Genomic DNA, 21,461 nt, shown 5'->3' with positions numbered 1-21,461 from the left:
GGAACAAAATTGCGGGCTTATGGATTGAAGGAGCATGGGTTTCGGATCCGACACAGATAAAAGCACAATTCTTGTCAGCCTTTAAAGTTAAATTCAATGAACCGGTTACTTCAAGACCCAGGATCGGGCCTGGTGACTTCAAACAATTGAGTTCAGAACAAGCGACTGGTCTGATCCAATCGTTTACAGTTGAAGAGGTGCGAAAAGCGGTATGGGACTGTGGTATAAATAAATATCTTGGGCCAGATGGAATTACATTCAAATTAATAAAATCCTATTGGGAGGAGCCGAAGGGATCGCTTATGTAAATTATGAACCAATTCTTCACGCGTGGATCTATTCTTCATTCATGCAGCGCCTCATTTATTGCCCTCATACCAAAGGTAATAGATCCTATGACCTTATCTGATTTTGGACCTATATCACTAATAGGTGTGGTGAATAAATTGATATCTAAAGTTTTAGCTAACCGAATAAAATGAGTGATAAAAAGTGTCGTTTCAAATGCCCAGTCGGCCTTTGTATCGGAAAGAAACATAGTAGATGGTCCTTTAATTATTAATGAAGTGGTGGGTTGGGCAAAAAGGACATAAAGATGGTTATTTGTGTTCAAGGCAGACATTGAGAAGGCGTATGCCACAATTAATTGGAAAATTTTAATTTCTATATTAACACTTATGGGTTTCCCGCCAAAGTGGAGGAATTGGGTAATGGGGATACTATTCACAGGGAGAGGCTCGATATTGGTTAACGGCTCCCCTACGGAAGAATTTCCATATAAAAGAGGATTAAGGCAAGGGGACCCTTTATCACCCTTTCTTTTCATTGTAGCAATGGAAGCCTTGCATATTTTGATGGTAAGAGCAAAAAATAGCAATATGTTCTCGGGTATAAAATTACCGGGAAAAGGTCCACACTTAGTCATATGTTATATGCGGATGATTCAATCTTCGTGGGTGAATGGGAGGAAAGCAACGTAAAATGCCTCAATAGAATCCTTCGAATTTTCTACCTTTTATCTGGCTTAAAAGTGAACCAACGCAAAAGTCAGCTTTACGGTGTGGGAATACAGGAGGAGGAAGTAGAAGGTATGGCATCGGTATTTAATTGTAAGCCTGGAAAGTTTCCGTTTATATATCTAGGGTTGAAGGTGGGTGCAAACATGAACAAAATAGCGAATTGGAAAGAAGTTATTGAAATGTTTAATAAAAGACTCTCAAACTGGAAGGCAAAGAACCTGTCATTCACTGGTAGGGTCGTACTAGTGAAATCAGTGCTCGACAACTTACCCAATTATTATTTATCTTTATACAAGTGCCCTATTGGAGTACTGAAGATACTGGAAGGAATTCAGAGGAAGTTCTTATGGGGCGGAAACAATAAAAATAACAAGATAAGATGGGTGAAATGGGAAAAGATTGTAGCATTAAAGGATTTTGTAGGACTCGGCATAGGAAACATTAGAGACATGAACTTGGCCCTGTTGGCCAAATGGTGGTGGAGACTGAAAACGGAGCCAGAAAACTTATGGGTAAATGTGATAAAGTTGATTCATACCAGTCAAAGGAAGATGGAGCAGATACCCATAAAGAAATCCATGCCTGGAGTATGGAAAAATATTGGTGAAATAGGAAAGGAGTTCTCAAAAAACAATATCGACATCGTCGTAAGTTTAAGAAGCAAGGTGGGGATGGGAAATAATACAATGTTTTTGGTTGATACATGGCCAGGTGATGTGTGTAAAATGCAACATATAAATTACATCAAATGAGGCATAAAACTAACCCTTTTTAAGTACTAATGTTGGAAAAAGTGTGCTTTTGTCTTCCTTTTGTATTTTCAGGGTTAAAAGAGCTTAAACGAACAAAAGAAGCAAAAATGCAGCCAAATCCAACATAAATACAAAGAAAAGGAAGAAACGTGGCATGCCCGACTCCTCGACAGCATCTCTCAAAGCAAAAATGAGAAGAAAGTTGAGCATGGGGCTGTGCCCAGCTGAGCATGGGGTTGTGCCTAGCTCAACACGGGGCGTGTCCAGCTCAACACGGGGCGTGTCCAGCTCAACACGGGGCGTGTCCAGCGAACACGGGGTCATGGTCAGCCTTGGCACAAAAGACAAACCTGTAGAAGCTTTTACTGCCCACCACGGGGCCGTGCCCAGCGGACACGGGGGCGTGGTCAACTTCCTGCAGGCGCATTTATTGTAATTGGGAATTGCAATTAATGAAGAGAGAGCGTCAGATGCACACGGGGCCGTGCCCAGGCTTCTGTTTAGCCTATAAATAGGAGTGCTTGGAGCTCTTGCAACTCATCACTTGGCACACCACCTCTCTCACACTTCACCCACCACAATCATCCATTGTCCATCATAAAGTGTGTGAGTCGTCTCGGGATCCAAGATTGATCGTAAGAGTTCTTGACAATTAAAGGCCATGTTTGCCTAAGTCTCTTACATCACTTGGTGAAGACAAGTGTTTAGTGTAATACTTTTTATTTTTAATCTTTTGCACTTTTTAATTGGTTTTGTATTAATGACTTCAATTACTAGTTTCTTATGTTGAAGGTGATTCTTCCTTATCGTTTGTCCGTGGTGTCTTGGCATTATTTTACTGTCTATATAAAATAAAAGATTTTCACCATTCATATCTCCACGGTCTATATGGAGGTATGTTGGCTACCTGGTCGGGGGTTAAGGGAACGGTTTGGTAAGAGTCTTGCCATTGTTCAGTTTATAGAGGATGCGTGTGTAGTGCGATATATTTTAGATGTATATTTAAGCCCTTTTTACACTTTTAGCCAAGTTTTAAATTTATAAAAACACGATATTTACTAACACTAAACACAAATATGGGCAAGTGCACCCATCGTGGACGTAGTATAGTGTTGGTAAGATACCGAGGTCGTCCAAGGACACAAGAGCTTTTAATACCGGTTTATCCTCAACGTCTAATCAAACCAAAAAGTGTGAAAAAATGTTTTAATCTAAGAAAATAAAAACTAACTAAATGCTGAAAAATAAAATAAAATAAAAACAGATAGACAAGATGAATCACTTGGATCCGACACGTGTATTAGTATAACCTTTGATTATTTTCGCACTTTTGCACTTGTTTAAGAGATTATCTTAGTTATTGTAGTAGGCCCCTCTTTTGAAGGCGACGTTACCCTCAACCCAGTAGTTTGAGTCAGCAAGGATACAATCCTAAAGGGTTGGATTATTGAAAGATAATGAATTAAGTTATTAATGCAAATTGTGGTAGGCCCCGCTTTCGGCAGTGACGTTACCCTCGGCTAAGTAGTCTGAGTCAGCAGGGATACAGTCCTAAATAGCCGGGTTATAGTATTAATAGTAGTTAACTTATGAGGGGGTCAAAGAGTTTGGATCCTCGCCATCCAATACCTATGGGCATTGAAGGAGATCCTACTATATTTGACCTAGGTCCCAAGCAGGACCTCTAAACGCTGAACAAGGGCAAGACCCTTACCAAACCGTTCCCTTAACCCCCGACCAGGTAGCCAACATACCTCCATATAGACCGTGGAGATATGAATGGTGAAAATCTTTTATTTTATATAGACAGTAAAATAACGCCAAGACACCACGGACAAACGATAAGGAAAGATCACCTTCAACATAAGTAACTAGTTATTAAAGTCATTAATACAAAACCAAATAAAAAGTGCAAAAGATTAAAAATAAAAAGTATTATACTAAACACTTGTCTTCACCAAGTGATGTAAGAGACTTAGGCAAACATGGCCTTGATTGTCAAGAACTCTTACGATCAATCTTGGATCCCGAGACGACTCACACACTCTACAATGGACAATGGATGATGGTGGTGGATGATGGTGTTATGGTGGTGGTGGGTGGTGGATGAAGTGTGAGAGAGGTGGTGTGCCAAGGGATGAGATGGAATGAAACCAAGCACTCCTATTTATAGGCTGAACAGAAGGCTGGGCACGGCCCCGTGTCCGCTGGACACGCCCCCGTGCCCGTCTGACACTCTCTCTCCTCATTAATTGTAATTCGCAATTACAATTAATGCGCCTGCTGTACTTTCACCACGCCCCCGTGCCCGCTGGACATGGCCCCGTGGTGGGCAATGGAAGCTTCTATAGGTTTGTCTTTTATGCTGCTTCTTGGGCACGGCCCCGTGTCCGCTGGACACGGGGCGTGTTCAGTCTTCTGATTTCTCTTCTTTGCCTTGGAGGATGCCGTTGAGGGTCCGGGCAGTCTACTTTTATTCCTTTTCTTGTATTTATGCTAGAATTAGTTGTCTTTTTGCTTCTTTTGTGAATTTGAGCTCATTTCATCCTGAAAATACAAAAGAAAGACAAAAACACTCTTTTTCCAACATTAGTACTTAAAAAGGGTTAGTTTTATGCCTTAATTGATGTGATTTATATGTTGCATTTTACACACATCAAATACCCCCACACTTGAACTTTTGCTTGTCCTCAAGCAAAACTCTTTAAATGTGGCTTACACTCCCAAATGGAATGGGTAGAAGAGAAAGTTTTTGGCTTGTCCTAGAGTGTCGAGAATCCAAGACCTTTGTAAGTTTTATTTTTATTTATTTACAATCCTATTCGTTATGATTTATTTAGAACGTTTCATAAGATAAATTACTTATTCGGGCATAGCATGCCTTATTAAAATTCCATTTATATACAAGTTCACATACCTCACGGGAGATCACTCAACACTCGGCCGAAGGTGTAATTTTTAGTGAATCACTCGAGAGCGGCATGGAACTTACGCCTTCCATAGGCTTGCCAAGCAATCGATCCTCCTCCTTTTTAACTTTTTACCTTTGTAAATATCAAGAGGACTTTTTGGGTGAAGGGTTAGGCTTGGGTTAAAGGTGGGTGGTTGGGTTAGTGGTTAGTAAAAGGGCGAAAATCGTAAAAGGCGTCGGTTTTCGTGACATACCTTGTTTTTAGTGACTTTTTATTTTGAAGTATTTCTCCAAACAAGCTTTTATATAGCTTTTGTTTGTTTTTGACTTCATCATCATTTTTTTTAGAGTCGCATAAAATAGCGAGCTTACGAAAAACCGAGCTTGTTACTAAAATAAAGGGTGAAAAATAAAAAAAAAAAGTTTTTGGTGGGTGAAAAGGTTTTAGGGTAATGAAATGAAAGGTTTAGGCTCAAAGGGGCTAACTAGGGGGATTTTGGGTAGGTGGTAAAAAAAATGAAAAATAATGGTGTAGAAAGAAAAATATGGTTAGTCCTAATGCCTCCATCACTTACTTACTTGGGTTTAAGTTGGTAAGGACCGGGAATGTATCGTCGTGGCAAGTTCTAGAGTTGTAAGAACCAAGCGGCTATTCACACAAGAAACGAAAAATGAACATTTAGTCTAAAGATGTATATTTGTATGCTCAATAAAGGCTCAAAACTCACTTTTGTGGGAATGGGTTTTTAATGTGATCAAGTATATATAATCGAATTTTTAACTAGACTTGTTATGCCGTTTCGTAATTTTCTTATGTTGGTTCTTTGTTATCACGACGCTATCGGTTGTAAATTTGTAAAAATATAACCTTTTTAGAACTTGTTATTTCCAAATCAAACCAAGACAAGCAAATAGTAAAAAAAAATGAAAAGTTTTTGAAAAAATTTGGGGTGTTTAGCGGTTCCAATAGAGTTTTGTGTAAGGCTTGTAATTAGGATTTGCAAAATTTAAGGTTTTAACATCCCCCCCCCCCACACTTAAATTACACATTGTCCTCAATGTGTCCCAAAAATAATATTTTCGGTTGATTAGAATGCGTAAAAGTGGGTTAAAAACAAGATTTTATGTTACTGGGTAGCTGAACACGGGGTGGTGTTGGCTGAGCACGGCCCCATGTCCAGACTGCCAATACCAAAAGTAAACAGAAGGCTGGGCACGGGGGCGTGTTCAGTGAGCACGGCCCCGTGTCCAGATACCTGAACTGGGCATTTCTGCAGAGTTTTGGGCACGGGGGCGTGTTGGGTGAGCACGGCCCCGTGCTGAACTTGCTGCAATGAAGAAAAATTGTCGAGAGGCTCTGTTTTTGTGCATGGGGTGTTGGTTCAAGCTTCCCTTAGTGTCCTTCACCATCCCGAGTGTGTTTTATTCCTGAAAATTAAAAACTAAACTAGAAAACATAAAGGTTAATCTAAACTAAACTACGGATAGTTCCGCGGAATGCCTCCGTGGTGCGCCACGTTTATAAGGGTCATTGGCTAGACCCTCCTTATCGGGTGGTTCTGGCTCATCTTCAATTAGGGGGTCATTATTGCCAAAAGGATATTTCATTGAACGCTCAAGATCTATGCTCCTTTTGAATGCCCCTAACTGAAGAGGTAGATTGTTAAATTTCCGGTTTTTCAAAGCTTCATGAGTTTTTACAAAAGGTTTTCCCAAGACTAGAGGAGCGTCATCGAGGATGACACAGTCGGTTGGAATAACCATTTGATTTGTTTGAACCAAGACATCCTCAACCACACCGATTGATTTTATTACCTTTCGATCGGATAGAAAAATGGGTATTTGAAGTGGAGAAAAATCACTAATACTTAATTTTTCAAAAATATAGTTAGGCATTATGTTAACACAAAGATCTTTATCAATGGTGATATTACTAATAAATGAATTTTGAAAGAAACATGGAACCTGTGTAATGTTAATTTCAAAAGGATCTTCTTTTATTAGCGAAGTTTGATCATTAGTTAACTTAACACTCACTATTTCTTTGATTTTAGCACTAGTGTTTAACTCTTTTAAAAACTTGGCATGAGGGGTTACTAAACAATGATTTTCGAAAGTAGGTGACAAGAGATTAATTTCTTCAAAATTAGACTCTTCTTGTAATTTAACGTTATCGGACTCACCTTTTTCGTTGTTTAACTCATGTGTCGGTTTTTCACTTTCTTGTTCTTCCATTTTTACATTTTCAACTACCTCTACGTTATTATTACAATTTAATTCTTCTCTTGCGCGGGATTCCTCTTCCCTTGCGCGAGATTCTTTCATGTAACGTTCGATAGTTTTAATGTGTTCTAATATCCTATTGGTCACTTCGGTGAGAGAAAAAGAATTTGGATCCTCAAAGCTTGAATCCGGTTGTTCGATCCTTGGCTCCTCATAGTACTCATATGAAGTAGATGGTTCACACCATTGTCCTTCATTGTAAGTATATGATGGATAAGGGTCGAAACTTTGTTCTTCATAGTACTCATATGAGGTGGGTTGTTCACGCCATGGTTCCTCATAATAAGAGTATGAAGGTGGTGGCTCATATCTTGAGTCGTCAAAGTATGAGTATGAAGGCTCATACCTTGGTTCATCAAAATATGAGTATGAGGGAGGAGGTTCATACCTTTGGTCTTCATAGGATGTGTATGAAGTTGATGGCTCGTACCTGGCCTCCTCATAATAGTTGTATGAATTGGATGGTTGATATGAGTTATTATATTGAACCGAGCGTGCGTTACGACAATTAGTGCAATAATTACCCCTATAATCATCCTCATCATAGGTGTAGTTGTAACCTCTTGAGTATTGATCCATAAGAATCACTCAACAGATCACAACTGAGTCTCGGGACCGGAAAACAAAAATAAAGACGGAAACAGAAGCTGGACACGGCCCCGTGTCTGGTGAACACGGCCCCGTGGTCAGGGTCTGTATCTGGGCGTTTTAATTAAAGTTACTGGTCACGTTGAGCACGGGGGCGTGTTCAGTGAGCACGGCCCCGTGTTCAGACTCTGTATCTGGGTATCTAACTAAAAATATGCAGCACGGGGGCGTGTTCAGCGAGCACGGCCCCGTGTTCAGGCTACTGTAAATGCAAACTAAACTAAAATGCAGAAAAATTTGCGCGCGTTTTGAAAAGGTTTTGAAAAACTGATTAGGCCGTCGATTTTAAGCTTTCTTAAAATCCTTGTGTCCCAGGCAACGGCGCCAAAAACTTGATGCGTGTGTAGTGCGATATATTTTAGATGTATATTTAAGCCCTTTTTACACTTTTAGCCAAGTTTTAAATTTATAAAAACACGATATTTACTAACACTAAACACAAATATGGGCAAGTGCACCCATCGTGGACGTAGTATAGTGTTGGTAAGATACCGAGGTCGTCCAAGGACACAAGAGCTTTTAATACCGGTTTATCCTCAACGTCTAATCAAACCAAAAAGTGAGAAAAAATGTTTTAATCTAAGAAAATAAAAACTAACTAAATGCTGAAAAATAAAATAAAATAAAAACAGATAGACAAGATGAATCACTTGGATCCGACACGTGTATTAGTATAACCTTTGATTATTTTCGCACTTTTGCACTTGTTTAAGAGATTATCTTAGTTATTGTACTAGGCCCCTCTTTTGAAGGCGACGTTACCCTCAACCCAGTAGTTTGAGTCAGCAAGGATACAATCCTAAAGGGTTGGATTATTGAAAGATAATGAATTAAGTTATTAATGCAAATTGTGGTAGGCCCCGCTTTCGGCGGTGCCGTTACCCTCGGCTAAGTAGTCTGAGTCAGCAGGGATACAGTCCTAAATAGCCGGGTTATAGTATTAATAGTAGTTAACTTATGAGGGGGTCAAAGAGTTTGGATCCCCGCCATCCAATACCTATGGGCATTGAAGGAGATCCTACTAAATTTGACCCAGGTCCCAAGCAGGACCTCTAAACGCTGAACAAGGGCAAGACCCTTACCAAACCGTTCCCTTAACCCCCGACCAGGTAGCCAACATACCTCCATATAGACCGTGGAGATATGAATGGTGAAAATCTTTTATTTTATATAGACAGTAAAATAACGCCAAGACACCACGGACAAACGATAAGGAAAGATCACCTTCAACATAAGTAACTAGTTATTAAAGTCATTAATACAAAACCAAATAAAAAGTGCAAAAGATTAAAAATAAAAAGTATTATACTAAACACTTGTCTTCACCAAGTGATGTAAGAGACTTAGGCAAACATGGCCTTGATTGTCAAGAACTCTTACGATCAATCTTGGATCCCGAGACGACTCACACACTCTACGATGGACAATGGATGATGGTGGTGGATGATGGTGTTATGGTGGTGGTGGGTGGTGGATGAAGTGTGAGAGAGGTGGTGTGCCAAGGGATGAGATGGAATGAAACCAAGCACTCCTATTTATAGGCTGAACAGAAGGCTGGGCACGGCCCCGTGTCCGCTGGACACGCCCCCGTGCTCGTCTGACACTCTCTCTCCTCATTAATTGTAATTCACAATTACAATTAATGCGCCTGCTGTACTTTCACCACGCCCCCGTGCCCGCTGGACACGGCCCCGTGGTGGGCAATGGAAGCTTCTATAGGTTTGTCTTTTATGCTGCTTCTTGGGCACGGCCCCGTGTCCGCTGGACACGGGGCGTGTTCAGTCTTCTGCTTTCTCTTCTTTGCCTTGGAGGATGCCGTTGAGGGTCCGGGCAGTCTACTTTTATTCCTTTTCTTGTATTTATGCTAGAATTAGTTGTCTTTTTGCTTCTTTTGTGAATTTGAGCTCATTTCATCCTGAAAATACAAAAGAAAGACAAAAACACTCTTTTTCCAACATTAGTACTTAAAAAGGGTTAGTTTTATGCCTTAATTGATGTGATTTATATGTTGCATTTTACACACATCAATAGATCCTGCAAAGGACCTGGGTCAAATTTAGTAGGACCTCCTTCAATGCCCAAAAGGTATTGGATGGCGGGGGTCCAAACTCTTTGATCCCCTCATAAGTTAAACTACTATTAAACCTTTAACCCAGCTACTTAGAACTGTATCTCTGCTGACTCAGACTACTTAGCTGAGGGTAACATCGCCTTCAAAAGAGGGGCCTACCACATTATGCATTAATAACTTAATTAATTATCTTTCAATAATCCGACCCTTTATGATTGTATCCTTGCTGACTCAAACTACTGGGTTGAGGGTGACGTCGCCTTCAAAAGAGGGACCTACTACAATAACTAAGATAATCTCTTAAACAAGTGCAAAAGTGCGAAAATAATCAAAGGTTACACTACACACGAGTCGGATCCAAGTGATTCATCTTGTCTATCTGTTTTTACTTTTATTTTATTTTTCAGCATTTTAGTTAGTTTTATTTTCTTAGTTTAAAACATTTTTCTAACATTTTGATTTGATTAGACGTTGAGGATAAACCGGTACTAAAAGCTCTTGTGTCCTTGGACGACCTCGGTATCTTACCAACACTATACTACATCCACGATGGGTGCACTTGCCCATATGTGTGTTTAGTGTTAGTAAATATCGTGTTTTATAAATTTAAAACTTGGCTAAAAAGTGTAAAAAGGGCTTAAAATATATACCTAAAACATATACACACTAACACGCATCACTAGGTCGTAATTCACTTAAAACACAATTCCCTAATCTGTATCAGCTTACAACCAGAAAAAAGGCATTGGTAAGAGAGTGTTATCAGGTTATCAATGGTGGGATAATCTGGGATTGGGCGTGGGAAAGGATTCCAAGTACGGGAATCGAACTAAGGGAGTTACAGAGTCTAAATATTCTTTTGCAACAACAGGTAATATCAACGAATAGAGATGTATGGTATTGGAATAATTATGAACAACAGGAGATTAGTACAAAAATTATGAGACAGGCTCTAAGTAGGTAATTTGATTTAAACGCTCCAGCTTATGACTTTGAGTGGAATCGATGGACTACCAACAAAAGCTTAATGTTCGTTTGGAGGGCAATGGAGGAGAAAATCCCTACGGTGACAGCTCTAAGAAGCAGAGGGATGAACATTAGATGTAACGTGCAGGTTATGCGGGGCTGCAGACGAAACAGCAGCCCACATCCTAATTCAGTGTAACATTGCAAAAAGAACCTGGAAAAAGGTTGTAAACTGGCTGTGTATACCGATGATAAACACGGAAGGTGGCATAAAAGATCTATTACAGGAGCTGAACGGGTTACAAAGGAGTAAAAATATGAAGAAGGTAATACATGCGATCGCAATCCAAACAATGTGGTTATTATGGAAGAATAGGAACAGAAAGATTTTTTCAAACAAACAAGGTGACGTACAAAGAATAATGGTAGAGATCAAAGAAGCTTCGTATCAAAGCATTAAGATGAGATCAAAGTTTAGCTCGGTAACAAGGCAGGAGTGGTGGGATTTCAATGTAACAATGTAATTTCTTTTCTAGTTTTTTTCCTTTTCCTTTTCTGTTTATATCCAGCTACTGGCTGGTTGTTTTGTTTTCTTTGGATTGTGCGGTAATGAAAGTTTCGTTGGCTATTCAAAAAGAAAAAAGATATTCACTACTTAAAATTTATACAATAATATTTATGGTAGAGTTTTAACACATACTTTAATTAATTCTATCGGTAAAATCGCTTATGAAAATCGAGGTTAAACGAAAGTTAATTAAAGCTCGTTTTTTAGCCCAAACTTCATATATCAAGTTTTATTTTCAATTTAATAATAACTAGTATTAAGCACCCCTGCGTTGCGGCAGAGGCGAGCACTAATGCCACACTACTGCCAGCGACCACCGACGCTGAAGTTGCGGTGTTAATGCAAAGAAATTAAACCGAAACGTAAAACATAGAATAAAATAACTAAGTTGATCTAGAACTCGCACGTTACGATGAACCCGCATATATTTTTTCCCGTTTGATAAGTTCATCGTAATCTATATATAATATATATCATTACCACTATAACCATAATGCATACATTACAACAACCATTGCATCAATATGTTGCAAATTATATTTATACAAGATTTTGGCTAAATTAATTAGATTATTATAAATAATAATAATTTACAAATAAAACAACACAACTTTAAATGGATCAAACCGATTGAATATGGAAAGATAATGAAACCATTATTTGATTAGGGTACAACCACTTATGCACAATTTACAACCCTAGATGCATACAACACAGATAGAATTTGGTAAGATAATGAAACCATTATTTGATTAAGTTACAACCACTTAAGCACAACTTACAATCAATATTTGATTAAGGTACAACCACTTAAGCACAACTTACAATCAATATTTGATTAAGGTACAACCACGTATGCACAACTTACAACCAAACACTTAAGCACAACTTACAACCAATATTTGATTAAGGTACAACCACTTAAACACAACTTACAACCAATATTTGATTAAGGTACAACCACTTAAGCACAATTTACAACTAAACACTTAAGCATAACTTACAACTAAATATGGATACAAATGTTTCAATTTAATAGTATATAAATTGGCATTAAAATCATTATAGATAATAATAATAATAATAATAACAATAACAATAACAATAACAACAAAAATACTAATAATAATTACAATAATAATAATAATTAACTAAGAGTTAAATGCCATTTTAGTCCCTGTAGTTTGGGTCATTTTACCAGTTTAGTCCAAAGGTTTGAAACGTTACCATTTTAATCCAAATAGTTTTAAACGTTGCCGTTTTAGTCCATTTGGGTTAACTCTATCCCTTTATTTTGTTAACTAGAAGGGCATTTCGGTCATTTTAAATGTAATTCTGTTAACTAGAAGGACAATTCGACCATATAAAATGATCGAATTACCCTTCTAGCTAACATAAAAAATGGACGGAGTTAACCCAGTGGACTAAAATGGCAACGCTTGAAACTATTTGGACTAAAATAGCAACGTTTCAAACCTTTGGACTAAGCTGGCAAAATAGCTTAAACTATAAGGACTAAAATGACATTTAACTCATTAACTAAATTTATATAAAATTATACAGAAGTGACTCTTAAAACATTTCTGAGTGTTTTAACACTTTGTAATCATTATTAAACTTTGGCTTTAACTTTTGTAAAACTATTATTGTTGCATAAGAAAGTATTATTTTATATCTTAAAATCTTACTTTTTCTTGTTAATATCTGTAAATTAAATGTTTAGTGTATACATGTTTAACATTAAAAATTAATCTAGAATTAATAAAAAAACATTGACATAGATTTGTAGCTTAAAAAATGCCTGGAAAGCATAAAATATGTAAAAAGAACATTAATAATAGACTATTGATGTAACAACATGAGTAGATTTTATTTTATGCAAAAGTATTCGACAAAAAGAAAGACATTGATGTAACCACATGCCTACATCTATATTTAATATTCTCCAACTTTACAGTATATTACATGATTGGTCCCTGATTTTGTGCAAATTAAAAACACCATCCTTCTAATTTTACTATGATTCGTATTTATGAACTTTGGATTGCTATTGATATATGATTCATTAAATAAACTTAACATAATAACAAATAAATTTAAGAAGTAACCATTTTAGGTTTGAATAATCCAGTCTATAAATGTCATAATCAAGGTTCCTCAATCGTACATGAAATATCTCTCTTCACAAACTGTTCATAAACACCGACACAAGGTACACACAAACACCTCCATCACCAACAATGGTGCGTAGAATTTCATTTGTATATTGTTTGAAAAGATTACAACATCGTTTTAAATAAAAGATCAAGGTTTTGTTCCTTATATCCCTGCAAAGAGACGGAATATAGCAAACAAATCCTTCAAAAGGTAGCAATGGAGCGAAGACACAGTACATCTTGACATAAACTAACTTCTTGAACAAAAGGGGCCGCGCGCATCCACTAGTTTCCTGAAATACATGTAAGTTTTGAAAATCGTCAACAAAAGTTTGTGTGAATTCATGCAGTTTGTGTAAAACATATAAGTAGTAGTTGTAAGAATCATGGTATGTGACACACGTGCACATGACGTGCATGCGCGCAAACAAACACCGATTGTATGGCCAGTTTGCCACTGTAGGCCCTTAAAACACCTGTTGAGGTATCTTCATAAGTATTTACCCATTTCAATCTACAAAATAGCTTCTTTGTACAACAACCCATGAAAACACTAACAAGCAGGACAAAAAATCAATACATCTACCATTAGTTTTATAACAACACCATCACGACCATCCCGTTATCGATCGGGATACCCATCGGGGCATCCCTCTCTTGCCGGTTGAATAGATCAAGGTGCTTGAGGCACCCTTTGCTAGTTGTTTTTTCATCTCCTACCGGAGATGGGTTCATCTCCTACCGGAGATGTGGTTCATGGTCCGGCCTAAAAAGAGGAAACTCAAAACTGCTAGAGTTTGGAAGAACGCATGGGCGTTTGAATGTAAGTAAATTTAACGAAGGTAGAAACGATATGCGTAATTTTAAAACTAGAAAGACTATCTATAATACTAACAAAATTCACAAGGACCTTTTTGTAATTCACACCTAACTTCAAGTGTTGTACCATATGCCTCTTTGCAAGTAAGGTCTTGCATGCAACAAAGAATTGGGTCTCAAAATCTTGAACACTTATTAAGTTTATATCTACCTCCTCATTCTTGCATTGAACCATTTTAGTCAAAGTCAAACTCTTAGAACACCATTTTACTACTTAAACTCATGCAATCAAGTGTTGTAACATATGCATAGAGTGTTGCAACTAGAGAATTGAAAACCCTCCTAAATTTTATATTTTTAACTGCGATTTACAAAGTAAAACCAAAACCCTTAGAATCGGAAACCTCCAACTTAAAAATGTATCTAATAAAGGGTATCTAAATTCTTGATCTCAAAAAGAATATGCTACTAGCATGTCAATTTTCCAAGATTAAGCCTTTTGACTAAATCTAATGGTACAAGTTTCATTGCATTAGTTACAAGTACTATTACATTATTGCTCTCTTAAAAGGACATGTACCATCAAGCCATAAAAACAAGAGGACACACACAGTAACAATAATATGTGAATGAAGCCAGAAAATACTGAAAGTGAAAGGTGTGTGGTACTCTACCATTGAAATGGGTTGTCAGCCCCCATGTGACATAGTGGACCTCTACCCTCCATACCCACCACCCTCAAAGAAACCATAAAATCAGACAAAAGACACCCTAAAGTAATCCTTTAAATCAAATTCTCTTCTTCCACCTACTTTATATTTTCTCAATCCAAAAACCCTCTTTTCTTATGACTATTCTAATCAATGTACAACTTTTAATGCACCATGTACAACTCTCCAAAGCATGTCTAATTAGACAAAAATCTAATTACTCAAAGTGGGCATGCTAAAAAAATCTATCAGAACAATATTAACCAAAAAAGCCTAAACCATATGAACAAATTTAATCTGCATGGCCCTCATACACCAGTCAAATCAAAAAATTAATACATGGTTATAAAAGGCACAAGAAAATGACAAAAAATCACAGCTTTATATTACACACCTTCAAGATTCAATCATACCTCAATTGTTATACCCTTTTTTTAATACTTTAATCTTTGAATATACTCAAGACAGAATACATACTAATTAATACACATCAAGGTAGTGACAGACCCAGAAATTATTTGCTGGGGTGCAGATGATGTGTTAAACCATATTTTCAAGGGGTGCGGTCGGATTTTTTTTGCCTAAAATATACACTATTTTTTTTTTCAAGGGGTGCGCGACCGCCCACCCTGGCCAAAGGGTAGGTCCGCCACCGCATGAAGGTTGTAACTTGTGCATTAGAAGTAGTACTAAATGAGTAGAAATGAAATGATGCAAGTGAGTAAAAGAAAGTTGCTAACCACTACTACCCTTTTTCTTTTGATTTGTTATATGCATGGTTCAATGAGTGTTTGGTGGGGGGTCCAGCACACAGTTGAAGGAAAGGGTACAAAAGTTAACAAACAAAGAAACCCTACTGTCATAAAATCAGTTCATCTATCATCCTTGCTTTTCTTTATGTATTGCATATATAGTTGTAAGTAGTATGGGAGGTAGGTATTGAAGATGACAATAGTCTTCAAGTCTTCCTAATAATATATTTCTTTTTCTTTTTGGTGTTGATGATGGTTTTCGGTTTTCGGTTTTCCCCTTCGAGTATATCCTGCTCCTGCACCAAACACAAAATTACGCGCTTAGTATTGCCCTAATCCGATTTAAAATCTTGACCCGCGTTATAGCTGAAATCCGAAACCCTAAATCCCAACACAGTTTAGTCAAAACGTAGACAAAACAAACATGTTCGCAAAAATAAAAATAAGCATGAAAAGTAGACCTAATCTTACCAAAGCAAAATTAAAGTTGTGATCCATGATCCCGTCGCACAGCCAAAAATCACCTACATTTCAATGGCTTCTTGCAAAAAAGGAAAGGTAAATATTAGAAAATAATCGTAACTAGTTTTTTTGTCATCGCGCGTTGCGGCGAAACCGAACAAATGATAATGTAAACAAACATGATTTGAAAATAAAGCATGTTGTTTAGAAAGATAAACCATTAGAACGGTTTAGTTTATCATCGTACTGTTTTATGATACCAAATAAATACTTTATTATAAGTACAATGTCGTTTTTAACAAAACTTATAACGGAACGGGAAAAAATCAATCATAACTACGTACTTAAGTTTTAAGAAAAAATTATAAACGTATAATATTAAAGAAGTATCAAATTAATCAATAATATATGTTCTAAAAAAGAAAAGAGAATTATTAAAAAACGGTATAGGAAATATATGGTTTTAAAAAAGGAAAAAAAATCAAAAATATGTTATTAAAAATAAAAAATAAAAAAAGCTATATATTATTATAAAAGTAAAATTACTATTCATCATCCTTCACTGACAATATATATATATAATATATATATAATTCTAAAACCCTAGTTCTAGTTGTAAAAAATTAGTAGAAAGATGATCAAAAGTTTCAAACTTTTCACACTAAAAAAAGTTTAATGTGTTGAATACCTTGGCATTTAGAAGAAACATGAATTGGAATTGCGGCAGAATAATCGGCTTCAGGCATATCAGTTGAAAAATTAGTCGGGTCTGCGGTGGCCGATTTTGTAGGGGAAGCAAATAAGTTATCAGGAAGTGCGTGCTCGAAGCTGCTTATTCAAACAAATACACAATATAAATAAATAATGCCACACAAAAATATAAAAAAAATAAAAAAAACATGCATAATTATATTAACTTCAAAACCTTTCATTCTTAGCAGTTTCATTCTGATCAGAGTTTTCTTCCTTTAGTTCTGTTGGGACATTGGGATCAGAATCATCGTTCGGTGCTGCGTCACATGCCGTATATTTCAGTTGTTAACTTGTTATTAATATTAATAATAATATTAAATGTATATATTATAAATGTAGTATTAAAAAGATACCTGCAGAAACAAGTTCTTCATTGTTGTTATCAGACGGGAACGCAAGATTTTGGTTTATTTGAGTTGGTGAAGAAACAGCGTCGCCTAGAGATAAACTCCGTTGAAACAGACGGTGTTTTGCATCAGCCAACTGCAGATTCATTAGTCTTCTGTCTTGGAGTTCGATCGCTTGGTGTAATTCCCGTTCCTCTAATTTTCGTCTTAACATCATGTCATTATTGAACATTCTAGCACCTGTAAGGATAAACAATTGGAGATCAAACGCTCAAATCGCATAATAATAGGAACTAAGCGTTTATATTTGCGTTTATATTTTTGCTCACCAAATGGTATATGATCAAACGGTTCAGCGGATTCCAGTGCGGTTGGACTCAAACAACCGGAAAAATCCCCTCTTTCAATCTGTTGTTGATGCTTCCTATATAACATAACATATGCAAAATGTTCACAGACTATAATGAAAATAAAATTAAAAAAAATAAAAAAAACCAGTCGAATGAGCTATACTTGTCTGGTATTTTGCCCTTTTCTTTATACGGTTTAACAAGCACCCGTGAATCGCAAACAAAGTGAGGGTTTCCTTTCGCAAGAATTGCTTTCACGGTTTCTGGGAGCATAAACGTAACAAAACCGAACATCCGTTTTTGCTGATACGGGATCCTCACATCTTGAACCGGTCCAAACATACTTGAAAACATTACAGAAATCTTTAATCATCCAAACAAAGAACTAAACCAATTACAAAATATCTTTACTATATTAGAACCAATTACCTGAAGTAATTCGAAACGTCTTCTTCTTTAAAAGTACTATCAGCAGGAAACGTCAAGTAAATTTGTCGAGAACTCGAATTCGCATTCCCAAAACCCATCGGCCCAAAATCACCCCGATCGGGTCGACACCGACCAAATTTATGAAACTCATCCCCAATCATCAATCCAGCTGTTGGTGATCTAAACATGCATAACAAGTTCAACACCAAATTACATTTCTTGAAATTTAATTAAAAAAAATCAAGCTGCTGGAAAAATGGAGAAATAAAACAACCATGCCCCAAAAACACAAACCACTGGTAAAGAACAAAGATTCTTTCTTTTTTTCTTTTTTTTTTCTTTTTCTAGCAATTTCAAGAGCAAATCCAACAAGAACAACTAAAAACCACCCTTTTTAAACCACAAATAACACCATAAAATTCAGAATAAATATGATACTCCTCTCTTTCACCATACTAAACAAACCCAACTTATAAAGTTCAAATCTTTATGCAAAAAAATGCAAAGAAAATTTATAAAAAAAAAAACTTTACCTAGGATTCTCATTGAGAAAGTTCATGCACCTATTGAAAGGAAAAGGGGGAACCCCTGCACCACCCATGGCTGCAATCCTCTGCTGCTGTTGTTGAATAGCTTTAATTCTTATCAAATCATCAAGAACATCAATCTTGCCGGTCGGAGACCCAACAACACCGGTCGGAGAACCTAAATCTTCACCATAACCACCATGAGAAAACTTACAAGAATTACCGTTTTTACAAAACCCTCTAGCGTAATACATGCACGGTCTCCACCCACCAAATCCGCCACTAACGTCGTCGTTTCCGGTTAAAAAAGCGTCGTTTACTGAACAACTTCTCCGGTGTAAATGGTGGTGGTGTACGTCACCACAGTTGTTACCAGACTCCATGTTCCAGTTTGAAGCTTCCGTACCAAAAGGGCTGTCGTTGAACTTCATCGGAAGTTGATCGGAAGTACCGAACTCTTCAGTGGGGTCGTTGAAGTTGTTGAAGAATGATGACCCAGATGAACCACCGTTAACAACGGAAGCGTACGACGCGGGTCTAGGGCTGCTACGGTGGTCGGAGAACGACGACCATGGAGAACTAGGGGACGGAGGGTTTAAGTTGTGAAACCCATTATTCGGAATGACGATTTGTGGGGAGTTTCTGTGGGGAAATAGTGAAGATGGGTTTTGTGCAGATGAAGTGTTCGACGAAATGTCTAAGAAAGATTTGGCTTGTTTTATGACGGAAACAAGGAGGTTTTCGGGGCCGAAAGCGAGCCTTATCATCTCATTATCTCCTTGGTCTTGAATGAGGATGTAACCCATGATTTTGGAAGCGTTTTCTGGATCTAATTTCTGGATTCTTGACATCACCATTTTTGTAGCTTCAACTGTATCCATGGTGGTCAAGAAAAGAAAAGAAAACAAAAAAAACAAGAAACAAGAAGAAACCCAGTAACCACAGTCGCTCTCACTCACTAACCCACCATTTTCTTTCTCTCTCTATACATAAAAGCAATGATTTTTAGAGAGAGAAACTAGAGAGAGAGAGAAAAAGATTGGGTTTTTTGAACTGGGTAAAAAACTAAAAGATTTTAGAGAGAGAAGATGAAGAAGCGGAGAAAAAAATGTTAGGAACGGTTGGACTTGTTTTGGGATTAATGAGAGAGAAGATGACTGCATGTACAACTTCTAATGCATAGAGTACAACTATTTATGCAAGATTGATGCTTTGCTGTAACCCACATAGAGATTATAAGTTGTAATGGGTCAAAGGGGTTGGTTTTGTTTAAAGTTTTTTGTAAACTTTGGGTTCACAAGCACAGTGGCTTTGGGGAAGATGAAGCATAGGAGGATATTGTGTGTGTGTGTGTTGGGGTTGGGGTTGGGGTTGGGGGGGGGGGGGGTTGGTTAAGGGGAGTGGGTATCAGGTGTTTCACAATTTTTTTAGGTAATCATTAAAATTATTAATATGTTTATTTTTTCATTATTAATCATGTCAGCATATAGGTGGATTGCGCTGTGATTATTGGTAAGGTTAATGATACAAGCTTGTTATTATTACTTGTAAACAAAATTTAAAGAATAAAGATATATTAATAAAAGATACATTAAATAAGGTTATTGGTACATAATTAAATATATATGTTATTATGATTGTTAATAAACTAGAAATATGTCACTATCATTAATGCATATATGTTTCATGATAATAATTGAAATAGAAAAGTATATTATTTTTGATAATTAACCTGCTATTTTATCAATTATTTTTTTATTTTTAATTTAATAATGATGGATAATAAATATTATGATAATAAAAGGGTAGAATTGATAGGGCAGTTAGTTTTTGGGGTTGGGTGTCTTAAAACTTGCAACCACAGCTTTTGATATGGATGAAAACTTTGCAGAGATTTTTGGGCAGAGTAAAAGAAATTTGAAAAGAAAACCGTAATAAATGATAACATTTTCGAATTTAAATAATATTTTTTTGTATAAGATAGGGAAAACTTTTAAGATTATCCAGCTAATTTTTATATAACTGTATTTGAATTTTGAATATTAAATAAAATAACGATTTGCTTTTTAATTGTGCTTAATTAATAGGTATGTTAGAAAGGATTTTTCTTTAGATACATTTTGGAAATTGAAGAAATTTCTTTAAGGTTGCTATATGAGTATTTTAAAAAGCCTGATATTGGATTCGTTAGTTATTGTGTATTATTTTATTTTAGAAATATATTTAAAAACTATGATATTGTATTTATATTCTTTATTTTGTTCAAAAATTTAAAAAGCATGATATTGTATTTATATTGTTTGTTTTGTTCAAAAAGAGAGAAGTAATCTTCATGAGTATGCCTTGTTAAACATGTGATTTCTAAAGTATATTTATTATTATTGTTCAAAATCATAAGCCTGATTTTAGGGATGAATCTTTGTATTAAAATGTGGGGCAATATACACACGGATGACAAAAATAGTAAACATCAACAAATATACATTTAAAATAAATAAATAGTATTTTTATGATGTTAAGTAATTAGCTTTTGATTTTTATTGTTTTTATGATTTCAACTTTTAAAATTTTATTTTTCTAAAATCAATTTTTTTTTATAGTGTAACATGCTTTGGAAATTAACCTGTGGTTGCCATTCACAAAAAAAATTAACCTGTGGTTAAGGTAAACGATCACCAAAATCAATAACTAATAGTGACTAGTTAAGACATAAAAATAAATGTTGTAAAATTAATTTCTAGTTATTTGTGAATTTAATTATATATCAACTGAAAAGTTTTTTCTACATGTAATTATTTTTTTTTTATTTTCTTGTTTAGATACAACTCATTTTATTAGTCAAAGTATCCTGGGATGTATTTGTCATATTCTACCGGGATAACAAAATAAGTTGTAAACCTTGCGCTCCAAGCCTAATTTAGTATGTGATTTGCATCTA

General features: G+C 36.2%; 2 protein-coding genes across 2 annotated transcripts; one reads left to right on the top strand and one right to left on the bottom strand.

Moving 5' to 3' along the window:
* Positions 1-925: 925 nt before the first annotated feature.
* Positions 926-10,849, top strand: LOC118485801. Its single transcript, XM_035982258.1, has 3 exons — positions 926-1,730; positions 10,409-10,555; positions 10,668-10,849. Exons 1-3 carry the CDS (start codon positions 926-928, stop codon positions 10,847-10,849), a joined length of 1,134 nt encoding a protein of 377 aa, XP_035838151.1.
* Positions 10,850-15,625: 4,776 nt separating this feature from the next.
* On the bottom strand, positions 15,626-19,873 carry LOC110898434 (zinc finger CCCH domain-containing protein 53). Its single transcript, XM_022145219.2, has 9 exons — positions 18,530-19,873; positions 17,997-18,176; positions 17,731-17,910; positions 17,547-17,641; positions 17,224-17,457; positions 17,043-17,127; positions 16,806-16,945; positions 16,127-16,193; positions 15,626-15,951 (listed from the first exon to the last, which is right to left on the bottom strand). The coding sequence occupies exons 1-8, from the start codon at positions 19,402-19,404 to the stop codon at positions 16,180-16,182; spliced, it is 1,803 nt and encodes a 600-aa protein (XP_022000911.1). The 5' UTR covers positions 19,405-19,873; the 3' UTR covers positions 15,626-15,951; positions 16,127-16,179.
* Positions 19,874-21,461: the final 1,588 nt, after the last annotated feature.

The sequence above is a fragment of the Helianthus annuus genome, chromosome 13, assembly GCF_002127325.2.
Source record: "Helianthus annuus cultivar XRQ/B chromosome 13, HanXRQr2.0-SUNRISE, whole genome shotgun sequence".
Taxonomy (NCBI): Eukaryota; Viridiplantae; Streptophyta; class Magnoliopsida; order Asterales; family Asteraceae; genus Helianthus; species Helianthus annuus.
This window is presented reverse-complemented; position numbering and strand designations above follow the sequence as displayed.

Excerpts from the sequence above, each read along its gene's own strand:
- LOC118485801 (XM_035982258.1), top strand. The coding sequence starts at position 926 with ATGTTATATGCGGATGATTCAATCTTCGTGGGTGAATGGGAGGAAAGC. Across the intron at positions 1,731-10,408 it reads TTTGGTTGATACATGGCCAG|CTTACAACCAGAAAAAAGGC; the intron begins GTGATGTGTGTA and ends AATCTGTATCAG. Across the intron at positions 10,556-10,667 it reads ATATTCTTTTGCAACAACAG|CTTATGACTTTGAGTGGAAT; the intron begins GTAATATCAACG and ends TAAACGCTCCAG.
- LOC110898434 (XM_022145219.2), bottom strand. The coding sequence starts at position 19,404 with ATGGATACAGTTGAAGCTACAAAAATGGTGATGTCAAGAATCCAGAAA. Across the intron at positions 17,911-17,996 it reads GACGTTTCGAATTACTTCAG|TATGTTTGGACCGGTTCAAG; the intron begins GTAATTGGTTCT and ends AATGTTTTCAAG. Across the intron at positions 17,642-17,730 it reads AAGGGCAAAATACCAGACAA|GAAGCATCAACAACAGATTG; the intron begins GTATAGCTCATT and ends TATGTTATATAG.